Source organism: Stegodyphus dumicola, chromosome 5 (genome assembly GCF_044657685.1).
Source record: "Stegodyphus dumicola isolate Sdum_Otavi_A_Nest chromosome 5, ASM4465768v1".
NCBI classification, from domain to species: domain Eukaryota; kingdom Metazoa; phylum Arthropoda; class Arachnida; order Araneae; family Eresidae; genus Stegodyphus; species Stegodyphus dumicola.
In genome coordinates, this window is record NC_140772.1 from 61,034,853 (window position 1) to 61,053,066 (window position 18,214).

Here is an 18,214-nt window from a genome sequence, read left to right on the forward strand (position 1 = left end):
TTCTCCGATTGGTTATTGAATAATGAAAAGATGCATTGTCATGCAATACAAAACATTTGGAATACGTTTTCTGACTGAAAACGTAAGATTAAAAGTCATCTGCTTAATACACAGCCATTTAAAAGTAAACTACTCGAGCAATTGCAGAATCGTTTTGATCCGAAGCTTGTAAGACAAACGTAATATTCCAAAAATATTAAGTGAATACAATTATTGCAAAAGAAATTGAATATTCATTTGCACTACGGCTTGGTAGTTTACTAACAAGTTAACAAAACTTAAATTCTGCTTTTTGTGTCTAAGAATACAACAATATTTTAAATGTTTACAAATAAAATATTAAATTGGAGATTTATTGGAGCCTCACCAGTTGCCTAGCATTTGAAGATTGTTAAATACTAATTGTTTGTTGCGAAGTCTAACCCAGGCTGCATAGTTGGTTTTCGTAGTTTTCTAGGTTCTCTTTACAAAGGTTCTCTATGAAAGCATCTTAATCAAATAGCTCCCATGTTCTTTCTATGTTCAAATAACCAACTAACCTAGTTTAAGCGCGATTTCCAAGGGAAGTTACTAGCAAAACCCTCGCTCCCTATTTTAACTTCGCTAATTTTTCATGCTCGATCAGATAGCCTGGCTCAGTAAAAGTAGGCGGCCAGTGCAACTCTGATTAAAAATCTAGTTATAACCACGTGCAGTGCTGAAAAGGACCACGTGTTTCAGTGACTCCTTCTCCTTTATTTTCTTCTTTCTAGGTATTTCTTTCTCCTGATGAGGAGGGACCTTTAGCTGCCCTCGAAATCGATTGAGTGTTTCATTATACCTACGCTAAATACAAGGTTGTTTTTACGATTTTGAAAACCCGAATACTCATTAAAAATCATGTAGCTTGCCAATCAGGAGTAAAATGAACGATACGGCGCCAATAATTGAATTGCTGTTACGGTACGCTGTTTCTAAACTTAGATGGTCATTCCTTAATTAAATAGCCCACCAGCGGCCGAGCGGTAAATACGCTGATCATTGGTAGTTCGGTTCGAGGTTCGAATCTCGCGAACGGGCTGGCCGCATCGGCGTTTTCCCCGTGTATAACGTGTATATGAGCCAGTTTACCTTAGAACGTCCTCCACGAAGGCATCCCTCCCTTTAGGCAGATAGCCCTCGTGTGCTTTGCCATAATTAAATAATCCAATCCAATCCTTAATTAAATATAATTGATTTGTAACTTCTACTGGAACTGACGGTAAGAATTGAAGTGCAAATAAATAATATCTTGTGCAATCTTGATTAATATAAAATTTAAAATATTTGCATAGAAAAATATTTGAATTCAGACAGAAAGTTTTTTGAAATATTTGCAATTACTTTATAAGAAGGATTTATTAATAACCATAATAATTACTTATTATATTACTGATGATTAGGATTCAGTTCTTGACAATTACATTCTAAATTAGAATTTTAAGGAGATAATGAAAATACGCTACGCAAAAAAATACATTTGAGGATAAAAATGAGTTGGTTTTTTATGTTTTAAAATTTCTTAAATTCATTTAATAAACATCGTATCCTCGTTGTTAATTGAATCCTGAATGTTTGGGTGGCGTTTATAGAATTATTCTTACTTTTCCACAGAAGCTGCTGACTTATCCAAACATTAAGTAGCTGCAGATCATTTCTACATAACCATTGAACTTTCATTAATTCAGTCTCTAGAAGGCTGTATGTTTATATCATAATTTGACTTTTATAAAAATGATTATTCTAAATATTATGTTTCTATAAAAATATACTGTGCTTTAAAAATGTGTATGATAGTATCAGCCGCTCTTTCAGCCACTTCAAAAGCAACAGTTTGTTTAGAAATAAATTATGCAGTTAATGTCATAAAATTCAAATAAATATCAAACGAAAATTCTCAATTTTAGACAATTCGATTTAAACGAAGTAAAGTAGCAGACGATAAAACGCCGAAGGTAAAAATTTACTCTTATTTTTTTTTTAAAAAAGGAAGATAGAGAGAAATTTAAAAAAATAGTTAAAAATTTAAATAATATCATTTATAATTTAAAAAAATAGCTTTTCATATAGTATTAATAAATATTTATTACGATTCATTGAGGGAAAAAATGTTATATAATTAATTCTTCGTAAAATCTTACTTGAAATTTAAGGTTAAAAATAGCTGTGGCAATTCACTGTAACAAAAATCCATAGACCACATTTGGCGTTATTATCGCTCAAAAAAAAGATGCCAAATTTCAAAACTCGAAAATATGTAAATTCGTGTATATCTTAGAAAATTTTGAATAAAAAAGTCTAATTTTTTGCAGATATGCTTAAAAATACACCTACTTTAAGATGATGGTAAAAATTTTATAGGTTATAATTCAAATTTTTTTCGAAAAATTTATAAAAATTATTTAAAAATAGAAATTTAAAAAATAAAACGCAAAAAATGGATAAATTTTATTTGGAATGAACCTAAATTTCGAAATGTGAGAAAAAAAATCAAAAAAGTTTAATAAAAAAAGAGATATTAATAAATATTTGCCAAATTCAATTAACATTGAGGAGCTAAAATTTTGAGAGCTAATATTTTAAAAACTACTCGTACGATTTTTACAAAACTTGGTATTCAGGGATAATTTGAGACGTAGAATCGAAATATGTAAAAAAATTGGTATGTTATTTCAGAAAAAGTCCGATTTTGTGTCAAAATACCTATGTTAGAATAGTGCTATATATAAATCTAATATATATCCTAAGTCGCGCTTTCGAGACATAAAAACGCAATTTGAATTTTGTCAATCGGCGCAGTAGAACGGGAGATATAGCACTGTCCTATTTTTTTTTTTTTTTTTTTTTTTTTGAGCAGTGTACATGCGGTTTGCTTTCATGTGGGCGACATGTGGGTAAAGTTCCCAGAATAGCCATGTGGCGACAGTTTAGCCAAAGAATCTCATCTCACTATAGATTCTTTGGTTTAGCTTCTTAGGATGTGATCGACATTTTATTATGCGAATGGAAGGAAATATCCTGCAAGGAATAGGAAGAAGGGAGAAGAACATTGTGTAGTCTCCAGAACACAGACTTGGTGGTGACTAATTGGCATTTCTGAGGAAGTAGGCAACGTTTTAATACGACAATAGAAGTAAATATTACGTAGCTAGGGACTTTTGTATCTGGCTGCATATATATATGTAGAAGTAAATATTACGTAGCTAGGGACTTTTGTATCTAGCTGCATATATATATGCAGCTAGATACAAAAGTCCCTAGCTACGTAATATTTACTTCTATTGTCGTAATAAAACGTTGCATGCAGCTAGATACAAAAGTCCCTAGCTACGTAATATTTACTTCTACATATATATATATATGCAGCCAGATACAAAAGTCCCTACCTACGTAATATTTACTTCTATTGTCGTAATAAAACGTTGCCTACTTCCTCAGAAATGCCAAATAGTCACCACCAAGTCTGTGTTCTGGAGACTACACAATGTTCTTCTCCCTTCTTCCTATTCCTTGCAGGATATTTCCTTCCATTCGCATAATAAAATGTCGATCACATCCTAAGAAGCTAAACCAAAGAATCTATAGTGAGATGAGAATCTTTGGCTAAACTGTCGCCACATGGCTATTCTGGGAACTTTACCCACATGTCGCCCACATGAAAGCAAACCGCATGTACACTGCTCAAAAAAAAAAAAAAAAAAAAAAAAAGGGGACAGTGTTATATCTCCCGTTCTACTGGGCCGATTGACAAAATTCAAATTGCGTTTTTCGTCTCGAAAGCGCGACTTAGGATATATATTAGATCTATATATAGCACTATTCTAACATAGGTATTTTGACACAAAATCGGACTTTTTCTGAAATAACATACCAATTTTTTTACATATTTCGATTCTACGTCTCAAATTATGCCAGAATACCAAGTTTTGTAAAAATCGTACGAGTAGTTTTTAAAATATTAGCTCTCAAAATTTTAGCTCCTCAATGTTAATTGAATTTGGCAAATATTTATATATATATATATATATATATATATAAATCAATCGCGTTGTATTTCCTCTGAAACCAAATTATGATCAAAACTACACATACATTAAATAACAAGCCACTATATAAACTGGCCTTTCATTATGGTTTTGAATTTAGGAAAATGTATCAGGAAGAACTGTTCTCAACTTAGGAACGTGTAGTGTTTACTGTTTAAGTGTAAGGCGGTGATTCATTTTCTAAGAATCATGTATTCTTGTGATTTTCATGTAACTATACATCTGATTAATCGCTGATTTCTTCAAAACAGTAGAGAAACACGCCAAAGTAAAACATAAAATTAGCAAAGCAAATAACGTTGTATTTGGCTTAGGTTTAGACAAGAAGTGTTATCGATTTCGAATGTAAACAAGTACAGGTCTCTCTTCATCAAGAGCAAATTTTTTAGCTCTTGGTGAAGAGGGACGTTTACCTTTTTCTCCATAAAATCGATAGAGTCCTTGGTTGAATCTACGCCGCATACAAAGTTGTTGCTTTGCTTATTTTATGATCTAAGTTCTTGTTATTTTAAGTTTCCTTCCATGTTTTTTGCTTAATGGCTAACTTCTGATCTTATAGGACCAGAAAAATAAAAAGAGGTAAACTTATGTGAAATGCATGATATTCACTGAAATTGGAATTAGTGGGGATTATCTGAAAAACATTGTAAAATTTCACCTAAGTGAATAACCTATTTAACCACTCAAGGGCCGAAAGTGTGTGACCTTACCAAAATCAGTACAATGCCGGTCATCATACTGTTATTAGTCTCAGTGCAGTTCTCTAGCCAGTATGTGTTTGAAAGTGACATGCAGGAATCTAAGTTATTTGGGAGAAAAATTACATTTGTGGCATGCCTGTTTCTTTTTGCCAAGCATTAAATTCTCCACCTTAAATTTTGTAAGGAGGGGAGGCCTGAGGTTATTTTATTCTATTTTATTTATTTATTTTTTGGAAATGGCCTGCAGGTTAGGATATTAGATCATTCTGGATATTGGATGTCCAGATTTTGGACTTTGTACTGCATATTACTAGAGAAAATGCTATACAGTTTTATACTTAAAAGGGTTATTAAATTCTTATACAGTGTTGCATTGAAAAGGATTACTTACTGAATTGCCAAATCAATTTATGTTAATTACTTTATGATTGAAATTTAGTTTCAGCATTATACACAGTTGTTATTTATAATTAATCTGTTTTATTCTTAATATGTTTTAGATCTGATGATTAGAGTTTGGACCACTTTTTCAAGATCATTTATTGGTAAATATAATTATTTCTATTTCAGTATTTAGTAAGCTAAATAGTTTCATATAATGCACATTTAAAGAGATACATTAAAATGGTTTCATGTTATTCTACTTCGTAGTGTTGCATTGAATTTATAAGATTGCAAGAAATTTATGATTATAAAAATCTAGATATTATGTTTTCTTTTATGCATAATTCCTGTATTTGAAGATTAATAGTAAATAATATTGTAAGAAAAGTTCAATAAAAATTTCTTGCTTTGCTGAAGATAGTACATTATGCTGAATGCTTTACATTAAATTATAAGGACTGGTGATTAGTAGAACATTATGAACACAGATTTATTAATTTTGTAATATGTGGATCTATGACCAAGTCATTCAAGATATATGTTGTTATGCCATCTTTTCTAAAAGGAAAAAGGATTTTATATTTATTCAAATGACATGGGAATTAGTTTCCAGTATAAAGTTTATAGAATTAGCTTATTATTTATTGAATACTTTATTGAATGTATAAATGCAGTCCCCTTGCAAGGTTCTCCCCTTTACCCCTTACCTTCATGATGTATTTTGAAAGCATATATGACTAGCAATCACAAGATCTTGAGTTTGAGATCCAGCAAGGGCACTAACATTTTTCACACCCTCTGCTCCAAATAAAATGTTTTATAGTTTCTACAAGTGGCACACAAACTAAAAGGTGTTGGACGATAATTCATTACCATCAGGGTTTGCGGACTGGGTCCTGCCCTCCTGACTTGCTCTGAGGTGGTTGATAATAATATAAGGTTTTTTTCCTTTTTACTATGTGTCTTCATGCTTTAGTTGGAAAGCATATCTGGTTAACAGTCAAAAGTTCCAAAGTTTGAGTCTCAGCAAGGGCATTTTACATTTTTCATGTCTTTTACTCCAAATAAAATGACTCGTAATCTCTACACACTCTTCTGAGTAATCTTAAATCAGCATCATCTCACTAATATGACTGCATTATGTATGAAATCATCAGTTTATTGGCATTTTTAGATGTTTAAAATAAAATTGTACAGTAGATTTTTTTTCCCCAAAACTATGAATTTCTGTCAACACTTATAAGTAATTTACATGCAGAAAGAATATGATCTGTTTTATTTAGCATGGCTTCGTAGATTTGCAAGTGTTGCTCATCCCTAGTTCTTAGAATATCCCCAGTACCAGAGTGGTATCTAGGAAAATGGTGATTGTTATATAACAGAAAATATAAAGTTTGCATGTTGTCAATGAATTTGTTTTGTTTATTTTATTTGCATGTTTAATTTTCAAGTAGAATACTAGTATCTATGCTAATTTTCATTATGGATCATCATGAACACTATTAAAAGGAGTTATTAGTATTGACAATTAGTAATCAGTTGAATTATTTCAGAATAATTAGAATTTTTCACTCTGGCTTTTCAAGCTTTCATTCTATTGAACTAAAAGTACAGTTGGCATTTTGCTTACAGAGGCATTCACCATCATGAATTTATGACCTAAGGATTTGGTTTTAGGTTAAATTGAAGAGTGCAAAATTTTTCAGTACGAAAGAAAAAAAAAAGGGGGGGGGGAAGGAGCCAATCAAGTGCCGCCATCTGTCGACACAGGCGTTTGCTAAAAGTTCTTCATTTCCATTCGTATACTGAAAAGATGTTACATTATTGCTTCTGGACTGATGAAGGTCATGGAAAAAATTTAGAAAAATATTTCAGCTGTTTTCAGAAGTATATTGGGTATTTCAATGGGAGTTTGGGCTTTCTGCATTTCTTATATGACCTTGAAAATTCTTTTAATATATTTATCTAATTATTATAGCCAGTTCTATTATTTTCTGAGGTATTTTTGAGAATTTCGATGTATTTTCTTCTGTTGTTTGATTGGAGATATTTAGGATTCTCTGTTAATTTTGTAAATTCTTTGGTTGGTTGAAAGGATCTTGAAGGAGTTTCCTGAATTTTCTTATGTATTTCCAGGATTTGCTTCTTGTAGTTCAGGCATCCATGGTAATTATACACGTGTGGACCTATGCAGAAAATGCACATGGAGGTTCCTCTTTTGGCTTTTGCCATTCAGAGCTTCTGTGGTTTTCCCACAAGCTACACATCAAGTGATATTGAAACACTGATGCTGAATGTGCCCAAATCTTTGTCAGTTGAAGCACTATGTTGGTATTCTTCAGTGTGCACATTGAGGCACATGATGTGTACTTGAAAAATGACACAACCTGTTTTGTTCTAATTCCAAGGAAAAGATGGGAAGTTTAAAAATTCCTTCTTTCCTTTTTTAGGTGAATTGTTTGACTTTGTATATGGAGAAATTTCTGCTTATTAAATCATTTTTATGCTTTCTTCGGAAGTTAGAGTATATTTTTTAAAAATAGTTATTTATTTAAATTAATTTAATTAATAGTTAGAGCATACTTTTGCTGCTGGGTAAATAGGTGGAGAATGGAATACCTCTTAATTTTAGCTTCTGGATTCCAATAAAGTTTTCTTTATTTCTTGCATATAGAAGGATTGAACCTCTTCTGACCTGTGCTTCAGAATTTTGTTTACATCCGCTTAGTAAGTCAGAGCTGGCAACTGGCAGTCAATATTTTTGTGAGTTGGCACAACTGGTGGAATTTTTTCAGTCGTCAAATCATTGGTAATTTTTTTCCTCCTTTATTAGTAGTATTTGCAAGGGTCTTAAAGCAGTTTTGGTTGTGGATTTCTATAGACTCAGTTGGTTCAGGCATCTTGACAGTCTTATTTGGGGTTTCTTATTTGTGCTTAGTGTGGAACTTTCAGTTTTCTCAGTATGTAAGTCTTTGCTTCGTTGATTTTTATTTGTGAATTTCCTTCTAGTATACTGGATAGCAGCACAGCAAAGGCATTATCCATTCCATGTTGTTTGATGATATCTAAAACCATTTTTATGTGATCATCATCAGTTTTTCCATTTGCAGATGCTGAAGAAATCAGAACTGGAATCTTAATTTTGATTTCTTATTTCTGTTTTTTGCTTTTATTTTTCTCTGTGTCATCTCTGAAAGTGTTTTTAAGGAATTCCTTGTATGTTTCCTTCAGGTTTTCTGCAGACTCAGAGACAGTAGAAAAATCAATGTTCTAACATTCAGATGCATCGTTGGGTATCCCGAAAAAGGAAATGTTGAGAACACAAAACTAAATTGAGGGTTAGTAAAAATTTCAAGCTACATAGGAGTGATAGGCAAAAGATGCTATACAAGTGAGTGATCAAATGTATTCAACTGTGAGTTAGCAAAATGTATTTTCAAGCTTAATTTGCCACAAATTATGTAAATATTGTGGCAAGCATATTCTGCACAATTTTTAGATCTTAAACTAAATGCGAATCAATTTAGGAGAATTCATTATTATCTGTTCTTTGTTCAAGGTTAGTTTGCTTTTGAACTTATTTTATCGTATTGCTGTTGTTGATGCTTTAATTTTGTGCAAAATAATTATTCACCATTTAATTATTTTTAAGAACAGCTCTGACATTTAATTCAAAGATGGTACCCAAAGTAAAAATTGGGACACATAATGGCACATTTCATTGTGATGAAGTTCTTGCTTGTTCCTTGCTGAAATATGCTAAAGCAGAATATAAAAGTGCTGAAATAATAAGGTAACTATTGTTATTTATTACTAAGTAGTCCTTTTTCTTAAAAATAACACTTTTTCCTAAAAATGACTTGAAGAATGGAAGACATTTCTTCATGGTCTTAATATTCAATGATTATTGCATCCCTAGTTCTTAGAATATCCCCAGTACCAGAGTGGTTTGGTCTTACCAATAGAGTACAGCAAATAGAAATCATGGGATTATGCAGTGGTAGCCGGAAAGCCTATGACATTGCAATGTATGTGAAATAAATATCATCTTCAGATGAATGTTAATCAAGATTTCTGCAAGTCTCATATTTTGCTTTTAAAGTCAATTACCATTTCTTGTTTGGAACTTTGTGGTGCAGTTCTGTGGATAAAGCTGATGAAAAGACTATTAAGGCCATTAACTATTCATAGACAAGGTGAATTATTTCACTAGTTGTTCAGTAGTCTTATGGATTGAGAAGGAGCCACACCAACTCAAGATATTTTTGTTAATTGAATGTTTGTTATTGGCTATATGACTCTTATTCATCTATAGTAACATGTTAGCACTAATAATAATCCAGTTGACTTGATAACATGTAGAACGGAGTCTAATGATCTTCTGTATAATAATTTGTAATGGTATGGACCAACATTCTTAATTAAAGAACTGAAGCCCTGCAATACAATTTCATCTTATATGGCTGATGTGAAATATGTCAAGGAACCGAAATTTTAAGACAGTGACTCAATTAATCTAAATTTGAACTGTAATTCTCTTGTTTTAGATCATATTCTTAATGTCCTTAATACTGTTACATTATTTTCTTCCTTCACGTTTGTACGGGGTTCGTAAATTTGGAGTGAATAACAACGACACTTGTATCGAAACACACTTTATTAGCTAGTATTGTCAGGGCAGCTCCAAAGCACGCTTTACAGTCGTCGATGAACTACTATAAACACGCTGATACGATGAGCGACACAACTTTCCAGTTATCAGGCTATCGCGGTGGAAACAGCTTCCTGCAAAGCACCCGACTATGCTTTCCAGAGTACAGCTTCTGACTCTGCTTGGTCATTCTCTGAGCTCCGCGTACTCTCGAGACTCTCCGCGCTACAACTCACGATGCACTCGATGACACACAGAGCACGGCTCCCGACTCTTCGGTTCAGTTGTTCCCAGAGCTCAACACGCTCTCTCGACGATGCACTAACCACGATACACTAAGAGACTCCTTCAGTGAACTCGACGACCCACTCGGCAGTTGCTGCCCAGCTGTCAACTTGGGGGATTGACTCGCAAGACGAGACACCAACTCGATACTGACTATCTTGCACTCGACGAGGCACTCTCACTCGCCCTCTCGACGAGGTACTTACTTTCGATACTGACTGACTGTGGACCAGCAGGGTTTATATAGCTTTCGGCTTGTGTTCGAGAACATTCTGGGCTAAACCGGTAAGAATTTGTTCCAAAAGGTTCTCCATCAGTCCATGGCATATCACCAATTTTGTCACCAAATGGGCGATTTCTCGTCAAATGTGGCAACCATGCCTTCCCTTGCCATTTTATGGCAACCCAAAAACTGCTTTGCGAGGAAGCCATCTCACCGAGCTTGACATTTCGTAACAATAACATTATATTAAGCTTGTATTAAGTTTTGTTTGCAGATTTATAGCCAGTTGTAAAAAATGTAAAAGTTCCTCTAACTGTTAAAGAATTGAAAGACACTGAAAAAATCATTATAAGATGTGTACAATCACAATATGTTGCAAGGTTATTCTGTTCTTGGAAAATAAAAATTGTATTTCTTTTAAAAACAAGTTAAAATTTTTATTTCTATTTTTAGCGGAAGTAGATTTGCAAGTAGCAATTTTAATTATAATAAAAAATTTCCTTATGGAATGTCAAAAGAACACTATTTATTAGATTAATTTCTAAATATTATCAAGTTAAATAATTATATCTCCATGCACAAGTTTTATTGCATCAAATTCACAGCAAATTTTAAGTTATTACTGGTTGAGATATAACTCAAAAGGTGGTACTTGTTTTTTCTGGTCCATTCCTCATTCAGTAGTGTATATCATTATATGTTTAGCTACTAAAGTAATATATTTTGTGGTAATAACTGATTTAACTACAGTTGCCATATTTAATCCTAACAAAAGATTGATTGCTAAATGTGAAAACTGTAATACAATAATGTTAGATAATGGTAGTAATATGATAATTTATAAGTCTGAACTGAAAAAATTGTATAGCTTTGTTCTTAAAACTAATTCTGATATTGAAAATTTCTTAATCTCTGAAAGTATAACTTAGGAACTGATTCCACACTATTCCACATATAGGGCATCATATTTTGGTGGTTTATGGTAAGCAGTTTTTTTAAATGGTCTTTAACACATTCATTGCCAAAGGTGAAATAGTACGTCCATTCACATACACCAAGATCATGTCTGCATTTTACACTTTTAAATTATTTTATGTTGTTTTAAATGTAGTTATGGCAAATTACTTTTAGTCTGTTGGTTGTCTTGGTCATGAAAATGTTTAGATACGCTTTGTTTTACTTAGAGAAGGAAAAGAAAGGGGGGGGGAAGATAACAATTACATGTGCTGTTACCGCATCATGAGAAAATTATCCAACAAGAACAGTGAACAGGAGGCTAGTAGCATTAATCAATCGGTTCATAAATTCAGAGTTAAAAGAGTTGCATTGACATGTAGTGGGTACTAATTGCTGCCGTTCTTCTGTTCTTTTACTTCACCTGCAAGAATTTACTGCACCTAGTGAGCATCTACCAAATCTAGGGAGCTTCTGCTGCACCTGTGAGTAACTATGCTTCCACTGAAATTTTAAATGCAACATTCATGATGTCACCTTTTTCCAGTTCCAGGTAAATGTAGACAAAATTCAAATTGCAACAGAACGGAAATAACATATCATTCACTGCGAAAACTTCAGTCATGAACATTTTGCATTTTTATAATTCACACACAAAAGAATACGCTCTGCATTTATATTGTTTATATGCATTTTGAATAATATCTATATGCTCTTTTTTTACTTAATTTATAATTTAAAATTTTTGTGCTTATTCTGTCTTAGAATATCTTCCATCTACAGCAAAATTTATCTATACTTGTGTTATATGTATAAATATCATTCTTCCTCAGATCTAGAGACATGAATATTCTAAATGATTGTGATATAGTTGTTGATGTGGGAGGTGTGTATGATCCAGCAACACATAGATATGACCACCATCAGAGGTAATTTTCATTATTAATGTTTATGTTATAATATTTTATGCTTGTTATTTTATTACTACAGAGGGTGTTTATACATTTTTAGAATGAATTGGGCCCATTTAATTAATATTTAAAATCAATCGAATAGCCTTTTTTCTGGACTATAAGTCTGCATTATAATTTCCATGAAAAAAGGGCTTTTCATAACATTTTCAGAGGCACAGATTTCCATTCCTATTTTACTACTTTTTAGAAACTATCAATTATGTTGGGTTTGCACCTAGAAAGAGCTCTTTTCAAGAGACCAGAGATGTAATAGTCCATAGATGAAATATTGGGGGTAAAACTTCCTCTTGATAGTATGTTCAGTTAATTTTTAACATCCCCCCACTCTTGTTTTTAATTTCCCATTGTAAGAGAATACTGCAACAGTCATAAATCCCTTCCTGAAATTTTCTTTGTATTGATCAAACCAGATCTGTACACTTTTTTCTCTTCATTTTCAATATAAATTACCCTTTTTTTTTTACTTCCTTATATGGAGTAAAGGAAGTATTGTAATCGCAAATAATTTTAGATATCATATTTCAAAGAAAATATCAATTTTTGTCACTTTCAAATCCATTTAAATGTAGTTTTTGTGTTGCATCTATATGTACAAACAGAATAAAGGACTTTTTTCGAAAATGGATTGTAAAATGAATTCAGAAGAAATTTTTACATGTCTGTACTTACATATGTATCTTGTATAACTGAAAAGCGAGTAGCCATAGAAAGATGAAATTTTGTATATGGGACTGCTACAACCTATAGTTGTGCATCTCTCGTTTTCGTTGCAATTGGCTGCACCAAATGCATATACAGTCAAAAGTCTTTAATCGTCGGACTTCAGCGATTCCGGATTATCGGTTTTTCCGGATTATAGATCATCAATTTAAATCTGGTAAGATGGCATGCAGAAATTATAAAATTAAAAATATGAAACGTAATTTATGAAATAAAGAGCAATTATGATCTAAAGGGTATCAAAATTTACAAAAAAAAAAAAAAAGCTTAATATTTATTTGTTTACTTTATTAAACATTTCTTTCAATGCGCGCATGCATAAAGCATATATTACGCAAGTCAAAATTAGAAAATTGCAATTTTGCATTTTTGAAAATTGCAAAAACTATTTGATGTGTATTCGTGATATTTATATAATGATGAGGAATTTGATTTAAATCATATCAAAGGTGGAGTACATCGAGATGAAATACTACATTTAGTAAGGAATTATAAGCCGAATAAAATAAAAACATCTGCCCTGAAGATAAGGATAGTGCTGACAGATCAACTTCCAGTTCATTGCGCGCCGCGATGTCCCCCCCCCCTCCGCAGAGCAGCGTGAAATTGATAAACAGATTTCGGAATGGTTAGAGAAGCAAAGGATGTGCCTTTATCTATTTTTTGCAGCAATTTTGTTTGATGGTCAACGAAACATGCTTTCGCTTTGTTGATCCTTTGGCAGCTCCAGAATCGGAAATTCTTTTTGACATAATGGAAAGTTCAAGCTTACTTTTATAAAATTGCTCTAACAGTCTGCAAAAAATATTAAGCTGGATCCAATTAGAAGATTAAGGAACAACACAATCTGCAACATTAACTGAAATGGATAATTTTAGCTTAGCTTATACCGTTCGTTATACATTAAACGCGCATACGTAAACGTATTATGTGCATGCGTGAATGCATTGTGCGTTTATGCATGCGCAGAAAGTTTGTAGCTTTGAGGTTCGGATTATTCATCATTCCGGATTATGGACGTCCGGAATTAAAGACTTTTGACTGTATGTATGTATGTATATATATATAAACGCATATATATATACACACACATGTACATAAATGCACTCTCTTACCCAGCTCAGTGAGCTGTTTTTTAATTCTTAGATGTTGGGTATATTGTGCATTTTTTGCTTTAAATGTGATTGAATTAAGTTCTTATGTTCTGTTTAAGGTTTTGTATGCCTTTAGTTAATCTGCAAGCAATAGTTGTATTATCAAAAATTTAAAAGTTGTTTAAGTGCTACAAAGCCTAAAGAAACTGCCATTTTTTTTTACAGTTGGGACTCTTAGTAGAGAGTGAATTAAGTCAGTTTCTGCAACTTCAGTCTCTTTTTGGCGCATGGGCCCAAAATTAAATGCTCAATTTTTCTCACTGAAAAATCTGTTTTCTTGTCGACTGGCCAAATTGCTTGCTTTTGCGTAGAAAGTCTGATTTTAATTATATATATATATATAAATGAAAATTTTTTGAGTTTTATATATTTTTGCTTTACCGTGAAGCGAAAGTTAATTTCATTGAATGAGAAATGTATCTAATAATAAAATTTGAGGAAATGAGTTTAAATGAAATGCAGCAAAAAATGTGTATAATTTAATAGGCCATACAAGGAAGTCATGGGGTATTCATATCAGACTTTTTTTGGTTGCTTCCAAGCTTCTTTAAGGGTCACAGGATATTTCTATTTATCTCTTGCTAAAATTGTTTTCATATAGAGTTGTTCGGCATTAAGCCTCATAACTTGACAAAAGCTGATGAACATTATGTTTATTAGATTTTCTAAGTTGTAAATCTTTTTTTATTCTTTTATTTCTTGTTGCTACAGATAGAGCCAGAACAAGGGTGTGGCAAATGTGGCATTTGCCTCAGGTGAATAACTAGAAGGGACACCAAATTAAGTATGAGAAATTTCTCTCAGAAAATTATGATTATTAATTTTCAGCTTTGAAACACATCAAGATATATTTAAACATGTTTAAAATAGCATAATTTATTAACACTATTTATAATAATGTGTGCGCATGGGTTCGTAATGGATTGAATGCATGCAGAACCAACAATAGCTTTATAAAATTTATTTTATTGAAAGAAACACTTCACAGTTCTGGAACTTTTGACAAAAGTATTCATACAGCTCTTCTAGTATCATACAGTTTAAATTCAAACTACTAAGAGAGTTGAACACAATGCAAGAATGCAGGGCACATCTAAAAGGCAAAGGTGAAACTCTCACAGATATCGCAATACTCCAGATTCAGCTCTGAACTAACGATTACTGCTATTAAGGTGATGCTATGTCTGGTCTTATATAGTTTTCCCTGGCTGCGGAGAAATCTCTAGTACTTCTCAAAATTACTGGAATGCATATGAGGGTCGAATTGTGGCTACAGCTAGTATAGTGATCAATTACATTTATTCAATTACTATACTTATTACAGTGATACAGAACTGGATTAAATGGTCGCCAACTCTGGGGACTTTAGGCAATTTCTTGTCAAATTACCCAGATACCCATTTACCCAATGTTAAATGTGTTTGCCCCTGTATTCTTACTTTTCTGGAAAGTATCGCCTCTTTACATTTTCATGTTACGTTACACACACACATAAAAGTACCACAATTTCATATATAATTTTATTAAAGGTAGTTATATAGGTGCAGAATTTGTAATGTTGCTTCCTTCCCAAGTACCCGAGCAGTACATACCCTGGACAGGAAGCCATAGGAAGGAAAATCAATGCCGTACTAAACAGTAGTTTCAATAAATGACAAATATAATGCTAAATAAATGTATAAATTAAAAAAATTATATAGGAATATGACCATGGTCTTATATACTATTTACATTATGTACTCTATGGGGATTTTGTACTATGGACATAGTAAGGGACTAATTTGTCGTAATGAATGACTTAAGGCTTAGAATTTGATGACTTATGGATTCAAACTATGATGTTGTTCAGCTGTTTAGGACTGTGTAAGGACCAACCATCCAAGGTGACTGTAATTTATCAGAACTTTTCCGTCTAATCGGATTCCATAACCATACTTTCTCACCATTGTTAAATCAATATCATATTAGCTCTCGTATCGTATCAGATGCCTGGAGATCTTGGATATACTCCTCAGGCAATGAAGGCACATCTGGAGGGTGACCAAATACTAGATCACAAGGCAGACAAAGTTCATGACCGAAGAGCACCCGGGATGGGGAACAGCTAGCAGTCTGGTAGACAGCACCAGTAAGAATGGAAGTAAGGTCTAGTTGTTTTAACTTTGTGGTTTCTGCATGTCATCAGCGAGTGGTTATTAGGAATGGTTCAATTAAATCTGTCTACCATGTTGTCTGATTGCAGATGTAAAGGTGTCATTTGGGTTTTGTTTATACTGAGTATGCAAGAGTTCATAATATCTGCTACATGTGCTGTATGATGGTAAGCAGCAGTCCCAAACATGATATTAAAGCCTAACTTTTCATGAATTTTGATTTTATCACTGGACACAGCATGGAAGGTAACACAGGGTAGCATCCAGATGAGTTTACCTTCCAACTTTTGAGCTAAATCTTTCCAGATAATGGTAACATTGGCTCTTGTATTGATGGTCATATTGCAAGGAACCCCATTGATATATGCCATGATAAAAAGTTCATTACTGCCGCCACTGATTACAGAAATCTGAAGTGCTTTAAAATGGGACCTCCCAATATCTGGCAACTTCCATTCTATGAGATGGTCACTATTTTGTTTCCTGTGCCGTTACTGGGAAGTGATCTTATTTTTTGTGCCTTGGGGTGTTCTGCAGTTCCATACGTGACCTTCATCACTGCAGTTCCAGTACTTTAGGGTCGGTCTGTTGCCACTACTGTCCCATGTCAAGGTATTGACTTACTTGGTTAAATTGTCTAGACATGCAATTAGTTGAACCACTGGCTCCTAGACATGAGCAGCTCTGATTGGGTGACAGTTTCTTCTCAACAGACAGAATTGCTGCGCTGCCTCAAATTTCATGGTGTATACTAAAGTGCTTTTTAGATCCTTGACATCTGCCATTTACAAGTTTTTTTTTTTTTTTTGTATTTCGAGATATCGCATGCTATCAATGAAGTATTGCAAGGACAGGATTTCCCTTGTTTTCTGATGGGCAGTATGAAAAGCTGAAACGAGACAGGCTTTCAACATGTGGGCAGATTTCTTGACCTTACATGGCCTCTTCCTGACCCACACTCATCTTTCCTTTTGCAGCAAAAGCTGCCATGAGCTGTCTTAATGGCTCTTCCATTGCTCTTGTAACCGGCATTCAGTCCCACTTCTGACACCAAAAATTGGTGCATGCATATGGGTTTGTGATAGATTGAATGCACACAGGACTAACAATAGTTTGATAAAATTAATTTTATTAAAAGAAACACTTCACAGTTCTAGAAATTTCCTCCAAATTACTCACATCTCTTCACAGTAATTACAGAGTATAATAACGTAGTCATGTTGACACTGATGCGATTCGCAGCAAAGAAATAGACATTTTAAATTTGAAAAAATAGCCTTAAAAAACTATGTATAAAAAATAGTTTTAATTTAGAAGAGAAGATGTAATTACTGTGTAAACATTTATAACATTTAAAAAGTTAATACAGTCAAAAGTTGTTAATTCGGACACCCATAATCCGGACCTCAAAGCTAAAAACTTTCTGCGCATGCGCCGCGTTGACACATGCGCATAGGCATTTACGCGTGCGTGTAAGCTCTTACGACTGCGCATTTGTGTGTGCGCAAGCGCAGAATGCGTTTTCGCGTGCACGTTTTATGTATAACAAACGGTATAAGCTAAAATTATCTAATTATCTATTTCAGTTAATGTTGATGATTGCGTTGTTCCTTAATTTTCGAGTTGGATCCGGCTTATTATTTTTTGCAGACTGTAAGAGCAATTTTATAAAAGTAAACTTGAACTTTCGATTATGTCAAATAATATTTCCGAATCTGGAGCTTCCAAAGGATCGTACAAAACGAAAGTATGTTTCGATGTCCATCAAACAAAAAGTGGAATTGCTGCAAAAAATGGACATGAAGAATGTGACAGAGAGGTTAGTGAAAACGAAAAAATTTCTATTGACAAGTTAGTCGGTATTCTCGGCACAGCAATTAATGGGACTTGAATAGCGAAATTTTGTAACTGAACAAAAAATTATGTCTGTTTATAGAATTAAAGAGAAAGT

General features: G+C 33.1%; 1 protein-coding gene across 11 annotated transcripts in view; it reads left to right on the plus strand.

Annotated features, from left to right (window-relative positions):
* The window catches only part of LOC146997118 (MYG1 exonuclease), a 61,748-nt gene that overhangs the window by 7,438 nt on the left and 36,096 nt on the right, over window positions 1-18,214 (plus strand). Inside the window, exons 1-5 of one of the 11 annotated variants that reach the window (XM_085816699.1) lie at window positions 4,233-4,274; window positions 5,266-5,310; window positions 8,381-8,540; window positions 8,802-8,942; window positions 12,096-12,191. In XM_085816699.1, coding sequence (XP_085672825.1) covers window positions 8,530-8,540; window positions 8,802-8,942; window positions 12,096-12,191 — 248 coding nt within the window. In that variant the 5' untranslated portion in view covers window positions 4,233-4,274; window positions 5,266-5,310; window positions 8,381-8,529. The other 10 variants (XM_085816701.1, XM_085816698.1, XM_085816695.1 and 7 more) reach the window with 10 other exon arrangements.